Source organism: Camponotus floridanus, unplaced genomic scaffold, assembly GCF_003227725.1.
Source record: "Camponotus floridanus strain SB8 unplaced genomic scaffold, Cflo_v7.5 scaffold588, whole genome shotgun sequence".
In the NCBI taxonomy this organism is placed as follows: Eukaryota; Metazoa; Arthropoda; class Insecta; order Hymenoptera; family Formicidae; genus Camponotus; species Camponotus floridanus.
This window is the reverse complement of record NW_020229756.1, coordinates 1-19,476: the sequence shown is the minus strand read 5'-3', so window position 1 is coordinate 19,476 and position 19,476 is coordinate 1. Positions and strand designations below refer to the sequence as shown.

Here is a 19,476-nt window from a genome sequence, read left to right as displayed (position 1 = left end):
ATATATATATATATATATATATATATATATATATAGAATATACAGGGTGCGCCCATTTTAAGTGATCCACTCAAATATTTCGGAAAATAATGAAAAATCAAAAAAATGTTTCAGATAAAAGTTGTATGGCTTGAAGGGGGCATCAGATAGTGGCAATTGATTTGACCTTGGAGAGCATTTGAAGATGACGTAAAGGTAACCTTCAATTCTAAATGAACTCCCTATTTTTTATTACATATTCGTGTAGCTTATCTCGAGAGCTTTCCAAAAACACTATAATAAAGTATTTCTTCATTGAGTACTTTTCGAGTTATGAGGCTTGAAATCATTTTCTTAATTTTGTATAAACCGTAAAATATTAGTAAAATATTCATTTTTCGATTATCTTGCTTTAATACTTTTATGTACAAAATAATGAGAGGAATCAATTGGTGTAAAGAAACACATAGTTATTTTTAAGAAAAAATATGTAATTTGCAATTAACAATTACATATTTTTTCTTTGAAACAACTATGTGTTTTTTTTACACCAATTGATTTCTCTCATTATTTTGTACATAAAAGTATTAAAGCAAGATAATCGAAAAATGAATATTTTACTAGATATTTTACGGTTTATACAAAATTAAGAAATGATTTCAAGCCTCATAACTCGAAAGTACTCAATGAAGAAATACTTTATTATAGTGTTATGGAAAGCTCTCGAGATAAGCTACACGAATATGTAATAAAAAATAGGGAGTTCCATTTAAGAAATTGAAGGTTACCTTTACGTCATCTTCAAATGACTCTCCAAGGTCAAATCATTGCCACTATCTGATGGCCCCCTTCAAGCCATACAACTTTTATCTGAAACATTTTTTTTGATTTTCATTATTTTCCGAAATATTTGAGTGGATCACTTAAAATGGCCCACCCTGTATGTATATATATATTATTAAATATATATATATATATATATATATATATACATTATAAATATATTATACAAATATGAATATGTACTAATTATATTACCAAAATATATTATAAAACTATTTAGTATAGTATTTAACTTGTTTCTCTATAAATATACATTTAAAATAATAAAATAAAGAAATTTAATGAGTGTGGCGATTTTCCACACCACCCACGGGGTATCACCAATGGCGCGTTAGATTTTTTTATGTGGATCTTCGCCTAGAGCCCTATTATACCACATTGCATTATTTTATCATTTACAAGTATGATGTCTGTTACACAGACAAGATGTTTTTAATATTTTTACTTTCCACAAATATAATGTCTGTTACACAGACAAGATGATTTTAATACTTTTACTTTCCATAAATATGATGTTACATAGACAAGATGATTTTAATACTTTTACTTTCCACAAATATGATGTCTGTTACACAGACAAGATGATTTTAATACTTTTACTTTCCACAAATATGATGTTACACAGACAAGATGATTTTAATACTTTTACATTCCACAAATATGATGTCTGTTACACAGACAAGATGATTTTAATACTTTTACTTTCCACAAATATGATGTTACACAGACAAGATGATTTTAATACTTTTACTTTCCACAAATATGATGTCTGTTACACAGACAAGATGATTTTAATACTTTTACTTTCCACAAATATGATGTTACACAGACAAGATGATTTTAATACTTTTACTTTCCACAAATATGATGTCTGTTACACAGACAAGATGATTTTAATACTTTTACTTTCCACAAATATGATGTTACACAGACAAGATGATTTTAATACTTTTACATTCCACAAATATGATGTCTGTTATACAGACAAGAATATTCTTAATACTTTTACTTTCCACAAATATGATGTTACACAGACAAGATGATTTTAATACTTTTACATTCCACAAATATGATGTCTGTTACACAGACAAGATGATTTTAATACTTTTACTTTCCACAAATATGATGTTACACAGACAAGATGATTTTAATACTTTTACTTTCCACAAATATGATGTCTGTTACACAGACAAGATGATTTTAATACTTTTACTTTCCACAAATATGATGTTACACAGACAAGATGATTTTAATACTTTTACTTTCCACAAATATGATGTCTGTTACACAGACAAGATGATTTTAATACTTTTACTTTCCACAAATATGATGTTACACAGACAAGATGATTTTAATACTTTTACATTCCACAAATATGATGTCTGTTATACAGACAAGAATATTCTTAATACTCCTACTTTTTACAAATATGATATTTGTAACAGACGAGATGTTTTTCACGTATTTATCTTTTACAAGCGTAATGTTTGTAATAAATTTATTATTTATGAGATGAGGGGCCAGCTATGTCAATGGTATCTGCAGCATGTAATTTTAAAATACTTTTATTTTTTTTAGCAACGGTAGCATATAACTTATCCGCTGACATAAGAGACAAATGCTTTTCATCAATTTTCATTTTGATAGCTGTCTCGCCTCTCGTTTTTAATGCAGATTTAAATACACAAATAGCATTAACAGTAGCTGACGAAAAACTATTACGTTTTTTTGTTTTTAAATTATTTAAAAGAGAAAACATTCTCTCCGAATCGGCATTTGAATTTGGAAGAGATCGAATAGTACTTATAATATTTGTTAAATTGGGATATTTAGCAAGATTGTTGTGTCGATTTTGTAAAATTTTTTTCCACATGCTGTCGAAATTTAATTTAGAAAAGTTTTGTTTTTCTTCTATTGTAAAATCTGATGGTAAGGCCATCCATTCCTTCTTTAAATCAGTTTCATCAAAACCGCCGATAGTTTTAGCTATAAAAGAAACATCATTGAATGATGTTTCTCTATTGTTATCAAATAAACTTATATATGGTTGAAAAACTTGTAACTTTGATAAAAATATATTATTTAGAGGTAATCTTTTACGAATTTTTTCTGCAGCAGTCACATAAAATAATAAACAATTCTCTCGAACAATTGTAACTATGTTTATGTGACCTTTCAGCGTTAATTCGTTTAGATATTCCTCACATTCTGATCCCAAAATAATTTCATTAATAGGTTTTTGATTTTCTTTTAATGAAAATATAATATTTGAAGAAAATGGTTTTAAATATTCTTCTTTTATAAAATTTCGACAGATTTGAAAAAGAAAGTTTAAAGATTTTGGATATAATAAATGAATCCTTGTTTCTAATGCTTGAAAAAATGCATTAAATGCATTAAAAAAATTCAACACATATTTTAAAAATAGAAAATAAGCTTTTATCTCTACGTTGTCCATCATAGACAAGAGATATTCTCCAGAATTTGTTTTTTCGCTCACAACCATTTCAATAAGAAAGTATTTAATTGTATCCCAAGATTCAAGAAGTCTTTCGATACATAAATAATGCGAAAGCCAGCGCGTATCACATAATTTCAATATTTTGCGATTTGTTTCTTGGAAACATTCACAAAATTCACGAAAAATAGCCGTACGTTTTGGACTGCTATTGAGATAAGTAGCAATTTTTTTTAGAAATTCTTCGCAATATGCGGGCATTTTAGAACATGCAGCGTGCGCTGCTAATGCGGAGGAATGACATGGGCATGAAAACGTTAATAAATGTGGACATATTTCTTCTAATTTTTTTTTAAACGATAAATGTTTTCCTGTCATAACAGATGCATTGTCACATGATAAAGCTACGATATTTAAAAATGGAATCTGTAATTTCCACATTTCACATTTAAATGCCTTAAACAACTTTTCTGCACTTGAATCTTTGGCATCAATATCAATTAATTTAACTAATTGTGAGCGAATATCTAATGTCTCTGGATCAACGTATCGGACAAGAAAAGTCATCCATTTATCATTAGTTATATCAGATGTTTCGTCAATAAAAATTGAAAATTTTGTATTCTGAATTTTATTGACGACACGATCTGTTTCAACTGGGCATAAAACATTTGTAATAATGCTTTTACATTTTGTTCGGCCCATACTCATGCTTTTTAACACATTAGGGTCTTTTCCAATATGTTGAAAAAAGTTGAGAATTTCTTTTGCAGTTTGATGCGAAATATTTTTATCAGCAATTAATGCAGCATATCGAATTTCTGCTATTTTTTTTCGCTCTTCAAACGACAAAAGTGAATCATCTATTATGTTTATATTTTCGTTTGTATTCTTTGTTTCTGTTTTAATTTTACATATTTCTATATGCGCTTTGGATTCTGCGTGACGATAAATTTTCGATAAATCACATCTCATTGATTTATCACAAAATGAACAAAAAAATAAATTTTCATCATGTGATACTTTGCGTAACCATGGCTTAAATAATTCTATTTCTAGCCATTGTTCTTGAAATTTATATTTTTCGGATATTTTTTTATCTGAATTTTTATTATTATTTTCACACACATTATTAGTATTTAAAGCTAAATTATTTTCTTTAATATTATTTTTATGACACGCAGAATCCGCATGTCTTAAAATATGTGTATTGCACGAAAAATTTTTATTGCATATACTACAATAATAAAGACTATCGTCGGATGGTACTTTGCGTATCCAAGATTTATATCGATCATCATTGAGCCAAGCATCTGAAAAGCTTCGCTTAAATTTTTTTTTCAATTCATCACTCATTTTTGTGAATCAAAAAATAGACAGAAACAAAGAATTAAAGAAGAAAAATGGTATATATATATATAGAAATTTGAAATAATCAGAACTCACACACAAATCGGGATTGTGACAGTTCTTGAACACCAAGATTTCAGAGCACGTATAAAAAAATATGTTTACTTGATAGTACAAGGCGACAAGATTATCTGATGAAAATAAATGCCGCGAAATAAATGAACGGCGTAAAACAAATTAAACGGCATGAAACAAATAAACAAATGCCGAGTGTGTCTCATTGTCTGTTCATCCAAGCACGGCGACAGATCGAACATGTCTCGTAAGTAAATCATTATTTATACAAAGATATTAAGAAATAATTTAATCTTTAATTTCTATTTTAATTTTTTTCTTCATAATTTTATAGAAGATATTAATGAAGAGATGGGCGCTTTGGTGCTGCAAGATGCTGCGCAGCCAACGATGCAGCAGCTGATGCAACAAATGTTGCATCAGCAACATTTGTTGCATCAGCTGCAAATATTTATGCAGCAGCAGCAGCAGCAGCAGCAGCAGCAGCACCAGCACCAGCACCAGCAGCAGCATCAGCAGCAGCCGCCGTCGCCGCCGCCACCGCCGCCGCCGCAGGAACAGAAGGAGCAACAGCAGGAGCAAAATGGTACATGATTTTTTATATTAAATTATATATATATATATATATATATATATATATATATATTATAATTTGTTTTATTTTTCAGAAAATAAAATTAAAAAGAGAGGAGGCGGCAAGGCTCGTGCCCGCTGGTATACCCAGCGCGGCAGGGGCATGTCTGGCGGTCGAGGAGGCGACCGAGGTCAAGGAGGCTGGGCCCGAAGAGGCGCCGGGGTCCGAGGAGATGGCTGGGCCCGAGGAAGCCGAGGAGGCGGCTGGGTCCGAGGAGGCCGAGGAGGCGGTTGGGCCCGAGGAGGCCGAGGAGGCGGTTGGGCCCGAGGAGGCCGAGGAGGCGGTTGGGCTCGAGGAGGCCGAGGAGGCGGAACCGTTATTAAAAATTATTATTATTATTGATATATACAAACATAAAAAATAATTAATAAAAAATAATTAATAATTTATAGAATATTTATTTATTCAATATTTTATTCCTTTTATCCCTTATTCCTAGATATTTTTTTCCCCATCCTCTATATATAAATACAATGTGGTATAATAGGGCTCTAGGCGAAGATCCACATAAAAAAATCTAACGCGCCATTGGTGATACCCCGTGGGTGGTGTGGAAAATCGCCACACTCATTAAATTTCTTTATTTTATTATTTTAAATGTATATTTATAGAGAAACAAGTTAAATACTATACTAAATAGTTTTATAATATATTTTGGTAATATAATTAGTACATATTCATATTTGTATAATATATTTATAATGTATATATATATATATATATATATATATATATATTTAATAATATATATATACATACAGGGTGGGCCATTTTAAGTGATCCACTCAAATATTTCGGAAAATAATGAAAAATCAAAAAAATGTTTCAGATAAAAGTTGTATGGCTTGAAGGGGGCCATCAGATAGTGGCAATGATTTGACCTTGGAGAGTCATTTGAAGATGACGTAAAGGTAACCTTCAATTTCTTAAATGGAACTCCCTATTTTTTATTACATATTCGTGTAGCTTATCTCGAGAGCTTTCCATAACACTATAATAAAGTATTTCTTCATTGAGTACTTTTCGAGTTATGAGGCTTGAAATCATTTCTTAATTTTGTATAAACCGTAAAATATCTAGTAAAATATTCATTTTTCGATTATCTTGCTTTAATACTTTTATGTACAAAATAATGAGAGAAATCAATTGGTGTAAAAAAAAACACATAGTTGTTTCAAAGAAAAAATATGTAATTGTTAATTGCAAATTACATATTTTTTCTTAAAAATAACTATGTGTTTTCTTTACACCAATTGATTCCTCTCATTATTTTGTACATAAAAGTATTAAAGCAAGATAATCGAAAAATGAATATTTTACTAGATATTTTACGGTTTATACAAAATTAAGAAATGATTTCAAGCCTCATAACTCGAAAAGTACTCAATGAAGAAATACTTTATTATAGTGTTTTGGAAAGCTCTCGAGATAAGCTACACGAATATGTAATAAAAAATAGGGAGTTCCATTTAAGAAATTGAAGGTTACCTTTACGTCATCTTCAAATGACTCTCCAAGGTCAAATCATTGCCACTATCTGATGGCCCCCTTCAAGCCATACAACTTTTATCTGAAACATTTTTTTGATTTTTCATTATTTTCCGAAATATTTGAGTGGATCACTTAAAATGGGCCACCCTGTATATATATATATATATATAATATATATATATATATATATATATATATATATATATAATAAATATATTAAATATATTAAATATTATATATATATATATATATATATATATACATTATACAAATATATTATAATTATTTAAATATTATTCTTTGTCGTATAATATGTTTATAATATGTATGTGTATACATATATATATATATATATATATATATATATATATATATACAGAGACATATTCTAAACACATTATACAATAAAAATGCTGTAAAAGAAACATTGAGCGCATATCGAGATATCGTAGAGCGTGACGCGTCGTGCCCGTCTTTCGGTAGGAAGGAGACAGAAGACTGTATTCTGTCCTCTTCTTCTATCCGAAGCTAGCCGAAGCGCCGAGCTCACACGTACGCTTACGCTTACATCCTCATTACCCCCTCCACGCCGTGTTGCATGTTGCTTGCGGCGGAGATCTGGCAGCTTTGAGCTGGAAAGGAATAAGGTGCCGGTCTGTCGTGCGAGCCGGCTTTTATACGGCTCGAGAGCCCCCCATGCTCGCGTGCGTCAAGGAGGGAGTAGGATTCGGTGGGGAAACATAGGCGGGATCGCAGGTGGGCGCCATAGGCGTCGAGTAAGGAATTTACTCGCGGAAATTACTATAGTTAACTCTTTATTTTATTTTATGAACACAGGAACAAGAAACGAAACGAATGAACAAAAATTATATACATATATACAGGGACGACGACGGTGTCGTCACAAGTTGTATTAGAAAATCAACAACAAAAGGGAATGCTAACTCAAATTACTGATGAAGATGATAATTATTATGAACAATATACTATATATCCTTTATATGAAAAGAAAGCAAATAAAACTGCAACAACTTTATATCAAATGTTAAAAATTCAGGACTTGCCTTTGGATAATCGTGAAAAATATTTGGATTTGATGTGTTTTCCAGATATTTATCCTTTTGGTAATAATGGACAACATGAAACTAGAAAAATAAAACTTTATGATCATGAATTTATTAAATGTCGATTAACATCTAAACATCCACAGTATAGATTAAATCAACAATATTTATTTTATTTATTGAATGATGCAAATATGCATCAATTAAATCGTGGAATTTTTCATAAAATGAACGTAACAAATTCGCGAGTTCGTTATACAGCTGCAGAATATTTAGATGCAATGTCGAAGGAATTATTGGAATCTAATTTGAGTACAATATTTTCAACACTTCGAAATACAGAGCAATATTGGCGTAAACCAAGAAGTGATTTAAATTGTATGACGCAACATTATGGACCTGCGACATGGTTTTTAACCCTAAGTCCGAGTGAATGGTTATGGGAAGATTTAGGTGAATATATTCGTGAAGTAAATGGATGGCATGACGTTTCTTTATCCGTTAGTGTACTTGTTGCAAGAGATCCTGTATCAACATCTAGGTTTCTCGATAATAAATTTCGAGCAATGCTTGATTTTATTACCTCTGAGGATCATCCAATTGGAGAAGTAATGCATTACTTCTGGCGACGAGAATATCAAGGTAGAGGTATACAACATTTTCACTTATTAATTTGGATTAAAAATGCACCGATTTTCGGGGAATCTGTTATTGAAGAAGTGTCTAAATTTATTTTACAACATATAAGCTGTAAAGTGCCGGATCAAAATATTTCTCCTTTATTGTACAGGCGTGTTACTACGCATCAGCAACATGTACATAATGATTATTGTCTTCGCTCTAAAAAAATAGGACGAAAAGTTATTCGTCGATGTCGTTTTGGATTTCCTCGCCCTGTTACTGAAACTTTGAATGTGAGAGATGTAGCAACTTCGATAGCAGGAAGAAAACAATTGAAACATAAAAGTAGACTTTATGATCTTCCTCGAATGGATAATGAAGTTAATATAAATGACTATAATCCTATTCTTCTTACTGCATGGGAAGGTAATATGGATATTCAATTTATTGGTGAAAAATCATCGCTGCTTACCTGGTACATTACTAAATATATGAATAAAGCAGGAAAAAGTGAATTATCTGAGCTTATTCTTAATAGTAAGAATAATAAACACAAATCATTAGCTTCTTATCTTTGGAATATTGCTTTGCGATTTACGAATAATAGAGAATGTGGAGCTCTCGAAGCTGCTGATGCATTATTAAGTATTCCTTTGTATGGAACTGATCAAAATACAACTATCAGATGGCTAGATGTTAACCCAATTAGATATAGGAAATTAAAAAATCGCAAAGAAGTTGAAGCTATGGATGCTGAATCTACAAATATATTTTATCCATCTTTGATAGATGATCATTATCCACATAGACCAAATGAATTAGAAAATATGTCTCTTTATGAATTTGCACAGTGGTATGATATCTCGAAAATAAAACCGAAATCTAAAAATATTAAATATTATAAAATAGATAATGGTTATTACCTTAAACAGCGACAGCGTGGATATCTTATTAATCATTATAAATATAGTGTTAATACACAACCAGAAAACTATTTCTTTTCATTATTGCTTATGTTTAAACCATGGCGAAAATTAGAGGATCTCAGATGTGAATGCGATACTTACGCTGAAGCGTTTCATAAAATAAAACTGCATCTTGTACAAGCATTACAATATCATGAAAGATTAGAAGAATTGCAAAAAGCTTTTGAAACTGCAAAACAATTAGTTCAGCAATGTCAAGATGATGATTTACAAAACCAGCAGTCTCAGGATAATCCTGATAATCCAATAGGTGTTCAAAATGTAGAAGCTGGTGAGGCAATGCAAAATTTTAAAGATCTTCGTGATAAAGTAATTCGAGAAACCCATATATCTGAGATGATAGAAAAATTAAATACTGATCAAAAACGAGTTTTTAATAAAGTTATCAATATTATAAAATCAGATGAATCAGTATTACGATTATATGTTAGCGGAGAAGGTGGTACTGGAAAAAGTTTCTTAATCAAGACTATTAAGTGCTGGATAAAGCAAAATATGAATAAAGATACTGCTGTAGCAGCACCTACTGGTATTGCAGCGTTTAATATAAATGGTTTAACAGTTCATAGATTACTTCAATTACCCGTTGAACATGGTCATACTCCTAAGTATAAACCACTATCTGATCATGTATTGAAAGTTTTACGAGCAGATCTTAAAAATGTTATTCTTTTTATAATTGATGAAGTGTCAATGATATCTAATTTGACTTTAATGTATATACATCTTCGATTATCTGAAATATTTGACACTAATGATTGCGACGATGGTTGGTTTGGTCGGAAGCATATTCTTTTATTTGGAGATTTACTTCAATTACCTCCTGTACGAGAAGATCCTATCTTTATACATTTATCAAATGAAAAAGTTGCTAAATATCTTGGTTCTTTAAATGCTGTTAATTTATGGATTACGTTATTTGATTACGAGGAATTAATAATCAATATGCGTCAGCAAGGAGACAACTGTTATCGTGAATTATTATCAAAAATTCGTATTGGTTTATTGACAAAATCTGATTGTAAGATTCTTGAAAGTAGAAAAATATCTTTCAAAAATGATTCTTTTGAATGTAGAGTAGATGAATTATGTAATTTTATTAATAATTTATCATCGGATACTGTATGTTTATTGCCTACTTGTAATATGTGTGATGTTATTAATAATGCAATGTTAAGTCGTATTGCTTCTAAAGAAATTTTATTAACAGCTGAAGACACGATTGAATGTATTCCGTATGTAAAAAAGAAAGTATTAAAAATATTATCAAATAATGATGATGATAATTCTAGAACAGATGGGTTTTCGAAACAAATTACAATTAAAATTGGAGTTAAAGTTATGATACGGCTATGATACGGCTGTTAGTATAATCTCTGTCAATTTATCTATTTTATCCATATCTAGCCCTTCTTCGTTTCCTGTATTCTTCTCCTCTTGCGTCCCTTCTGCTGCTTTTTCTATTCTTTTCGTTGGGGGTGACTTGCTCACTGCTCTTGTTTTTTGGAATTTCTCAAGTAGTTCCTTCTCTGTTCTTATCCTATCTTCCTTTTCTTCCCTCTTCCTCTTAAACGAGTCGACTATCGACTCGCAACTATTGGCCCTTTGTCTTCCAAGGTTCTCCGCGTGGGTCGGCCTCCCTTTTCGTTTTGGCTCCTTTTGTCTTTCCGGGCCTTCTCCTGTTTTATTCATTAATTTGAATTTCTCAAAATCGCGTAAACAACAATTAACCGTTTATTTTTGAAACATCGGCTTCTATTGCTGACACTCAATATTGTCGTTATTTACACCTTTTTCTTTCCGTGAAAGTCAATGTTGAGGCGACGTTTTCATTGCACACGATTTCGTTCAACGTCAAACGTTACTTCTTTCGCCGGTGTTAATTTGCATATCACGTCCCGGTCCTTATTTTGGGTTTATTCCATTATTTTGTTATCGAGCGCTTCTCACTTGTGCAATTATGGATAGATTGTAAAAGGCTGCGTCACATTTCTACGTCCCTGAGCACGTATAATATATTTCGATGATTTACGCAGTTTAACGCATCCAATTTATATGCCACAGTATTCGCCGTAACTATTCACACCGTTAGCACTCAGTTTTAGACATAAAGAATTTACTTTACACTCCCCAATAAGCACTCAAAGGCGGAGCGACCTGACATACGTCCACACGCCACGACAGCCTACACCGGACTCGCTTATATATAATATTAATTTATAGAAATGCATATATAGCATTTTATAATTCATATATTCTTTGAAATCATATTTTTTTTTAGACTTTATAAGCATAATTACAAAAATGTGAATTTTAAAATGCTAGGCTTTTTAAAATATGGTCTTCCATTACCTGATATATTTCTTTTCTTTCCTTCTTTCTCTTTCTCTCTCCCGCTTTCTGTCTCTTTCTTCTTTCTTATCTATTTTCTGTTTCTTACACTTAAAAAATAGATAACAAATTATTAAGAAATAAAAACTATTATAATTCAATTATATAAATAACAAATTGAATTATATAAATAACAACTTACCTGTATGCTCATGAATTTTCATATAACCTTTTTTTTCAAACTTATTATACAGCTTATTATACAAGCACAAGAGCTGTCACATACACGAACTAAGTTCAGGACGTCAAGGCGCATCGCGATAACCAATCAGCATCCGCAGAAAAGCGGCAACAATCACTTCGAGATTTGCGACTAATCGATATAACATGCCTTTTTTACTAAAGGGATATAATTTTTTTATTGTTTATTTTTATTAAATGCATTATAATTAAATAATCTGTTCTATTGATTCTTTTTTAAATTTTATTTCTTTTTTCTTATTTTTCTTATTTTTTTCTTATTTTTTCTAATGTTAGAGTTAAGGATCGTCACGACTTAGGGGGTCAATTAAATAGCACCGAGTTATAAGTAACTGTGTATTGCACTTGGGAGAAATACAGACGAAGTAAAGAAAGCCCCGAGAGGATCACGCACGGCCGGGGAAAAACGAACAACGAGAAGATGATAGAAAAATGCCACAGATGGCGACACTACGCAATCGTGGCGAGCCACCTATCTCTAACATCTAATAACTCAATTGTCTATTTAAATTAATTAACTTAAAATTAATTTAAAATTTAAATTTATTACGTTCTTGATCTTGACATTCGAAATAAAATCATTAATGTCTTTATAATATTTTTGCAATGCATTTACTGACATTTTTACACATAATAATTTATGTATAATTAATATTATATGTCAGTTTTGAAGTCTAATTTCGAAGTCAAATTTTTCAAAGTTTAGAAGTCTTAATTGTTAGAAATTATTTTAAAAATAAATTTATCACAAAATTTAAACCTCATTTTTTTCAAAATATAATATTGTTTATTTAATACATAATTCTTAATTATTTTTATTAAATGCATTATAGTGAAATAATCGGATATGTCGATGGAATCGATTCATCGCGTTACGTAGGTAATAATAATCAATATAAAATATTTAAATTTTATATAAATAACGGAAGTGGTCGACGTGTCCAAATTGTGGCATGGAATGACGACATTGAAAATGTAGAACATCTAATAAGCACTAATTGCGTAAGTGCCATTATTTATAAATATATCATTTATTAATAATATACTAAACATAATTTATTAATATTAACTAAAATATATTATATTACATTCATTTATAAGATATGTACATATTGTAATTGATGTGTTTATATGAGTATATGCACAATTTATATATGTGTACATGAATTAAAAAAAATTTACTCTTATTATTTTCCTAATTTTATTAATTTTATTAGTATTTTTTATTATTAATTCATTATTTTATTTTATTATTTTTTCTATTTTCTATTTCTGATTATTTTATTATGTTATTTATTTTATTTTTTTCTAATATCTTATATTTTATTTTATTTTCATATTTTCTTTTGTAACATATAATGTATAAATTATATTTGCTATTACAAATGCAATATGCAATAATATCACAAGGTTATATTGAAACAAAAGAGACATCTTTTAAAAATTTAACCGTCATATCAAGTCAATTTCTTTATCAAATATATCTCTTTTTATTACATAACAGTAAAAACAGAATTTCAATATCTCGAATGTTTTTGAAGGAATTTAAATACGATAATTAAAATGTGATATCCTCTATGTATTATGTTAATATAAATATAAATATAAATCTAACAAATAAATATGCCAAATAAATATATATAATTATTATTTTATTAAAAAAATATATAATTTTAATAGATAATACATCTAGATGGTGTGCAAGCAAGAGCACCAAAAATTGCTGCTTTCAATAATGGTAATGTACCGTTTGAACTGCATATAAAAAGCAACAGCATAATTTCTACCTTAGGGAGATATGAGCCTATAAACACATCAAATATTAATCCGGAATATATTGATTTGATTGAAATTTTAAATATCCCACAAAAAACTATAAGTAAGTTCTATAATTTCCTATATAACAAAATTATTATATTATTTACATTTACAGGTAGCAAGATGATGTTTAAAATGTCTTAATTGCTATTAAAATATTATTAAGATATTATTCGACATCTTTCTGTTGCCTGGGTTATTATTTATACATTTTTACAATATGATAATTTTACATTACTATTAAATAATAATAAAAATTAAATAATAATAAAAACATAATAAAATTATTATAATAATTGATTACTATATACTTTTCTCATTTAATATTATATAATTTTACATTATTATTTTACATTACTATTTTAACAATAATAAATATTATATAAGATACATCTTACATAAGGCAATCACTATTTGCTTGATATCTTGGAATCTATGTTATCGATTTTAAAGTTTAGGTTTTAAATTGTATGGAATCTGAAGAGTTTTTCAAATTTGAGTGGAATCTTTTGAAAATTAGAAAATGTTATCAAACGTTATAAATAATTTGTTAATTCTAATAAATAAATGTTTACAAATTTATGATGGATACTTTGATTATTAAATTAAATAAATCATAGAAGAGTCTTGTAATTTGACTTTCGTGTGATTATTCACAACTTTTTCATATATAGCTAAGTCACAACTTTTTCATATATAGCAAGTCGAAATTCTCATTTAAAATTTTAAAATTATTATACTCTCTACTCTATCTATGCAATCAAGATTTGGAAACTAACTTCAAATTGAAAAGCTGTTCAAATTTGAAAGGCTTTCAAATCTATATAATTCAAGATCTAAGTTTTTAAAATCTGTAAATCATGATAAATCGGTTTACGTGATTGTTCGTGAAATGATATAAGACTATTTAGTTCAGTTCAGCGAGATCTACTTATGGTTTTTCTTTGGCACAATAGACATTGATAGCTGAAACACCCTGTATATGTATATATATGTATATATATATATATATATATATATACATATATATATATATACAGGGTGAGGCATCTAAAACAGGCCACCTGAATAACTCCGTTGGTAAGCCGAATACAAAAAAATTGTTCAGACAAAAGTTGTATGGTTTCAAGGGGGACATATGATGGTGTCATTAGTTTAATCTTGAAGAGCCACCCGAAGGTCACGTGAAGATCAGCTCCAACTTTTTAAATGGGACACCTTATATGCTTTTGCATATTCTTGTAGCTCATCTCAAGAGCTTTCCAAAACACTATAATTAAGTTAGTTTTCATTAAGTACTTTCCAAGTTATGAGGCTTGAAATCATTTTTTAATTTTACATAAACCGTAAAATATCTTGTAAAATATTCATTTTTCGATTATCTTACCTTGATACTTTTATGTACAAAATAATGAGAGAAATCAATTGGTGTAAAGAAAACACATAGTTGTTTCTAAGAAAAAATATGGAATTTGCAATTAACAATTCCATATTTTTTGTTAAAAACAACTGTATGTTTTCTTTACACCGATTGATTCCTCTCATTATTTTGTACATAAAAGTATTAAGGTAAAATAATCGAAAAATGAATATTTTACAAGATATTTACGGTTTATGTAAAATTAAAAAATAATTTTAAGCCTCATAACTTAGAAAGTACTTAATGAAAACTAACTTAATTATAGTGTTTTGGAAAGCTCTTGAGATGAGCTACAAGAATATGCTAAAGCATCTAGGGTGTCCCATTTAAAAAGTTGGAGCTGACCTTCGCGTGACTTTCAGGTGGCTCTTCAAGATCAAACTAATGACACCATCTTATGTCCCCCTTGAAACCATACAACTTTTGTCTGAAACATTTTTTCGTATCTTTTGAACTTTACGAAATATTCAAGTACGTCGATTAAAATGGGCCACGGTGTATATACCATATATATTGTTATATATTCCTTTTTTTCCAAAAATAGTTGATCCACCATATTTGATCGTAAATAATTTAAAGGATATTAAAAAAATAGAAGGACATATGGCTCTGTCTCAATTATTAAAAGGAATACGTACACCTAAAAAAAGACTTTTACAAGAAAATTCACAAGAGGTAAACGTATAAAAAATTTTTGTCAAAATTATAAAAAAATCAAACAAATCTCAAACATAAATCTCTCATTAGCCCTCATTTCCTTCATTTAAAAAAAATTATATTTCTTTTATTTTAATAAATAAAACAAAATAAATATAATAAAATTAAATATAAATTTACTAAATAAAATAAATATAAATATCCTTTCATTTAATATAAAACATTTTTAATTTTAAACATTCTCTCAAAAACAGAATCTTTTAAAATATTTATTTTATTTTATTTTTTATTCTTTTAATTATTAATTTTATTAATTTTTTCATTTTCTTAGAATATATTATGAAATTTTTAATCTAAATTTGCTACAAATCCGTTGTATATACATATATATTTAAACAAACTTTCTAAATTGATTAAATTATTAAAATTAAATATTAAAATGCTTTCATTTAGTTGCAGAAGAATTTCATTAATTTTGAACAATCTCTCAAAAATAGAATCATTTAAGATATTTATTTTATTTTATTTTTTATTCTTTTAATTTTTAATTTTATTAATTTTTTCATTTTCTTAGAATATATTATGAAATTTTTAAGCTAAATTTGCTACAATCCGTTGTATATACATATATATTTAGACAGACTCTCTAAATTGATTAAATTATTAAAATTAAATATTAAAAATATTAAATATTAAAATGCTTTCATTTAGTTGCAGAATAAGAAGAATTGCAGTTCTCAAATTTCATAAAATATATAAGAAGAAATTCTTTTTATATTTTCTAAGTAATTATATAAATTATTATATTGTTTAAATAATTATATAAATAATATTAATTAAATTGTTCAATTTTATGTTAAATTAATATGTTAAAATAATTGTAATATTATTTGTTAATATTATAAATGAATTGTATGTTAAATTAAACAATAAATTGTAAATATTATTAAAAACTATAATTCTTAATTGTATTAATTTAAATAATATTAATTTAATTAAATTCATTTAAATAATGTTTATAAATTAATGTTTTAATACATGTTTTACATATTTGTTTAATTATATCGGTTAAATAAATCAATATCATTAAAAAATTACTATAAAAAATTTTAATATATCTATATCAAGATCAAATACATCAGTTTTATTTCACAATATAAATCCATACGTATACATATAATACACATATCTAGAATTATATCAAAAACTATCATCACATAAAAATTTAAAAGGAGAAAATTATATATATATTTCTTTATATACATAGTTTTTAACTTTTCTATCGTCGCGCTGACTACCAAGATAGACTTTTAATGCTTGCCAGAACGTACTCGTGAAAAGGCAACATACAGTTGCCCATGATTAAAAACATTTTTACGAAGATCTATTCCTATTTTGTCAAATGTTTGTCCTTGTGATTTGTTAATTGTCATAGCAAAAGCTAATTTTATCGGAAATTGTCTTCTTTAAAAGTAAAAGGATATACATTTTCACAATACAGCGTCACACGATTCAAGAAAACAATATCTCCTATTTTATCACCTGTTAAGATTTTACATTTCAATAAGTGATCTGCAAGTTCTATAATCATTAATCTAGTGCCGTTGCAAAGACCTTCATTGATACTGAGATTTCTAATCAACATAATGACACCAATTCGGTCTTAAACGCAATTCATAAGGAGGAAAAGATGACGGAGACAAAGTATTTAAATATTCTGGTAATAAAATTTCATCAATGTTACCATTATCACCACAATTTTCAGTACTATCTATACTTGTATAAATTCGTTCCTCGAACGTATCTAATAATTCAACAACTCGTTTATTAATTTCATCTACATCAACATTTCTTGCAGAAAGTATCGCACATTTTAGCTATTTTATTAAATTCTTTATTTCTTATTAGATCACCATATATATCTTCTACAATATCAGCATTAATGGGAGCGATACAACATCTGGAAGTTGTATATTATCATTAGAATCATTCAATATGCCATCTCCCACATCTAATAGAAATTTTGCAAATTCAGTTTCCTCCGGAAGAACTCGCATGTTTTCCGTTAAAGAGAAACTTATAAAATGTCTCCAAATAGAACTAAACTTGATCGAGAGATTCACAATTTCACATCGAGTAGCATGTATCTTAATAGGAAGAAGTTGCCTGAAATCACCACCTAATACGATAATTTTTCCACCAAAAGGTAAATCATTATTCATAATATCACGTAACGTTCGATCCATAATCTCTAGAGCATATCGTGGTGTCATTGGCGCTTCATCCCAAATAAAAATATCTGTTTTTCTCAAATATTCAGCTTCCTTTGATTGAATTTTAATGCTAGATGATGAATCAGCAAATAAAGGAACTGGCAATCCAAATGTCTTATGAACCGTTTTCCCTGCTGGCAATAATGTTGCTGCAATGCCCGTAAAAGCCATAGTACATACATGTTTATTACGAATTGTGACTAAATGATATATAGTTGTATATATAAACGTTTTACCTGAACCACCTGGGCCATCGATATAAAAACAATTATTATTCTGCTTATTATCTATTCTATTTAAAATGAGATCTACTATTTCTTTCTGTTTATTATTTAACTGTTCATATTGTCTAATACCAACTTCCATAACTTCTTCAAGTAACATATAATCATTCTCTTCATCATTTTCTATCAATTGTTCCATTTTTGGAAAATCGGTAAGACTCTTACCTTCAGCACAAAGCATAGCATTGATTTGTGCATATGCTTTCTTTTGTCCTTGTAACATTCCAAAGTGTCGAACATAATCTTCCGACATTGCTATTTTAAAATTTTTCCAAAGTTCTTCAGGATGCAACGGCTGACAATGTAACAATATACGCATAAATAATCTACGAAGTTGTCTTGGCATCATCCAGCAAACAGCTTCGTTCATAGCTCGTCTCCATTCATCATCATCTTCAATCAATCCTAAAGCTAAACATGCTGCTGAAAATGATTCACATATTTCTCCATTTACAATTCTTAAATCATTAAACTTGTAGCTCCCTTTACAGTAAGTAATAATAGTCGCAAATGAAATAATTCTGTTTGTGATGGACTAACGGAATACATTCGTCCTATACAATTATAATGACTTTGGCGTTTGACCCAATGCGATAAATTTCTCCCATTAATTTTCTCTTTTTTAAATGTATAATAACGTGGAATTTCTACATATAAATACTGTCTTCTTTTCATCACGAGAATTATAAAAAATAATCAATTAACATTGTAACTTGATTTAAAGCAGAAGTCATTGCTTCTTCAATGGTTTCATTTTCAACTATAACATTTTGTTCATTAGGAAGATGCACAGGCAAACGCACAATAGTATGACTTTTATCTTGTAGCTTCTTTTCTAAAATACGCCAGCTGGCTTCCACAGATCCCAACATTACCAGTGTATAAAATTGCGTATTTCATCATGATCTACAATTAATATTTTCTGTTATTG

The 19,476-nt window shown here is 28.7% G+C and overlaps 2 protein-coding genes across 2 annotated transcripts; both read left to right on the top strand.

Moving 5' to 3' along the window:
* The first annotated feature begins 4,945 nt into the window (after window positions 1-4,945).
* LOC112639341 (putative mediator of RNA polymerase II transcription subunit 21) lies at window positions 4,946-5,860 on the top strand. The gene is made up of 4 exons (XM_025412891.1): window positions 4,946-4,952; window positions 5,040-5,291; window positions 5,393-5,654; window positions 5,827-5,860. The coding sequence occupies exons 1-4, from the start codon at window positions 4,946-4,948 to the stop codon at window positions 5,858-5,860; spliced, it is 555 nt and encodes a 184-aa protein (XP_025268676.1).
* Window positions 5,861-8,175: 2,315 nt separating this feature from the next.
* On the top strand, window positions 8,176-10,846 carry LOC112639340. The gene is made up of 2 exons (XM_025412890.1): window positions 8,176-10,537; window positions 10,794-10,846. Exons 1-2 carry the CDS (start codon window positions 8,176-8,178, stop codon window positions 10,844-10,846), a joined length of 2,415 nt encoding a protein of 804 aa, XP_025268675.1.
* Window positions 10,847-19,476: the final 8,630 nt, after the last annotated feature.

Coding starts and splice junctions, on each gene's coding strand:
- LOC112639340 (XM_025412890.1), top strand. CDS start 8,176: ATGTCGAAGGAATTATTGGAATCTAATTTGAGTACAATATTTTCAACA. Junction 10,538..10,793: donor TGATTGTAAGATTCTTGAAA/GTAGAAAAATAT, acceptor TGATAATTCTAG/AACAGATGGGTTTTCGAAAC.
- LOC112639341 (XM_025412891.1), top strand. Junction 5,292..5,392: donor GCAACAGCAGGAGCAAAATG/GTACATGATTTT, acceptor AATTAAAAAGAG/AGGAGGCGGCAAGGCTCGTG. Junction 5,655..5,826: donor GAGGCCGAGGAGGCGGAACC/GTTATTAAAAAT, acceptor GTGGTATAATAG/GGCTCTAGGCGAAGATCCAC.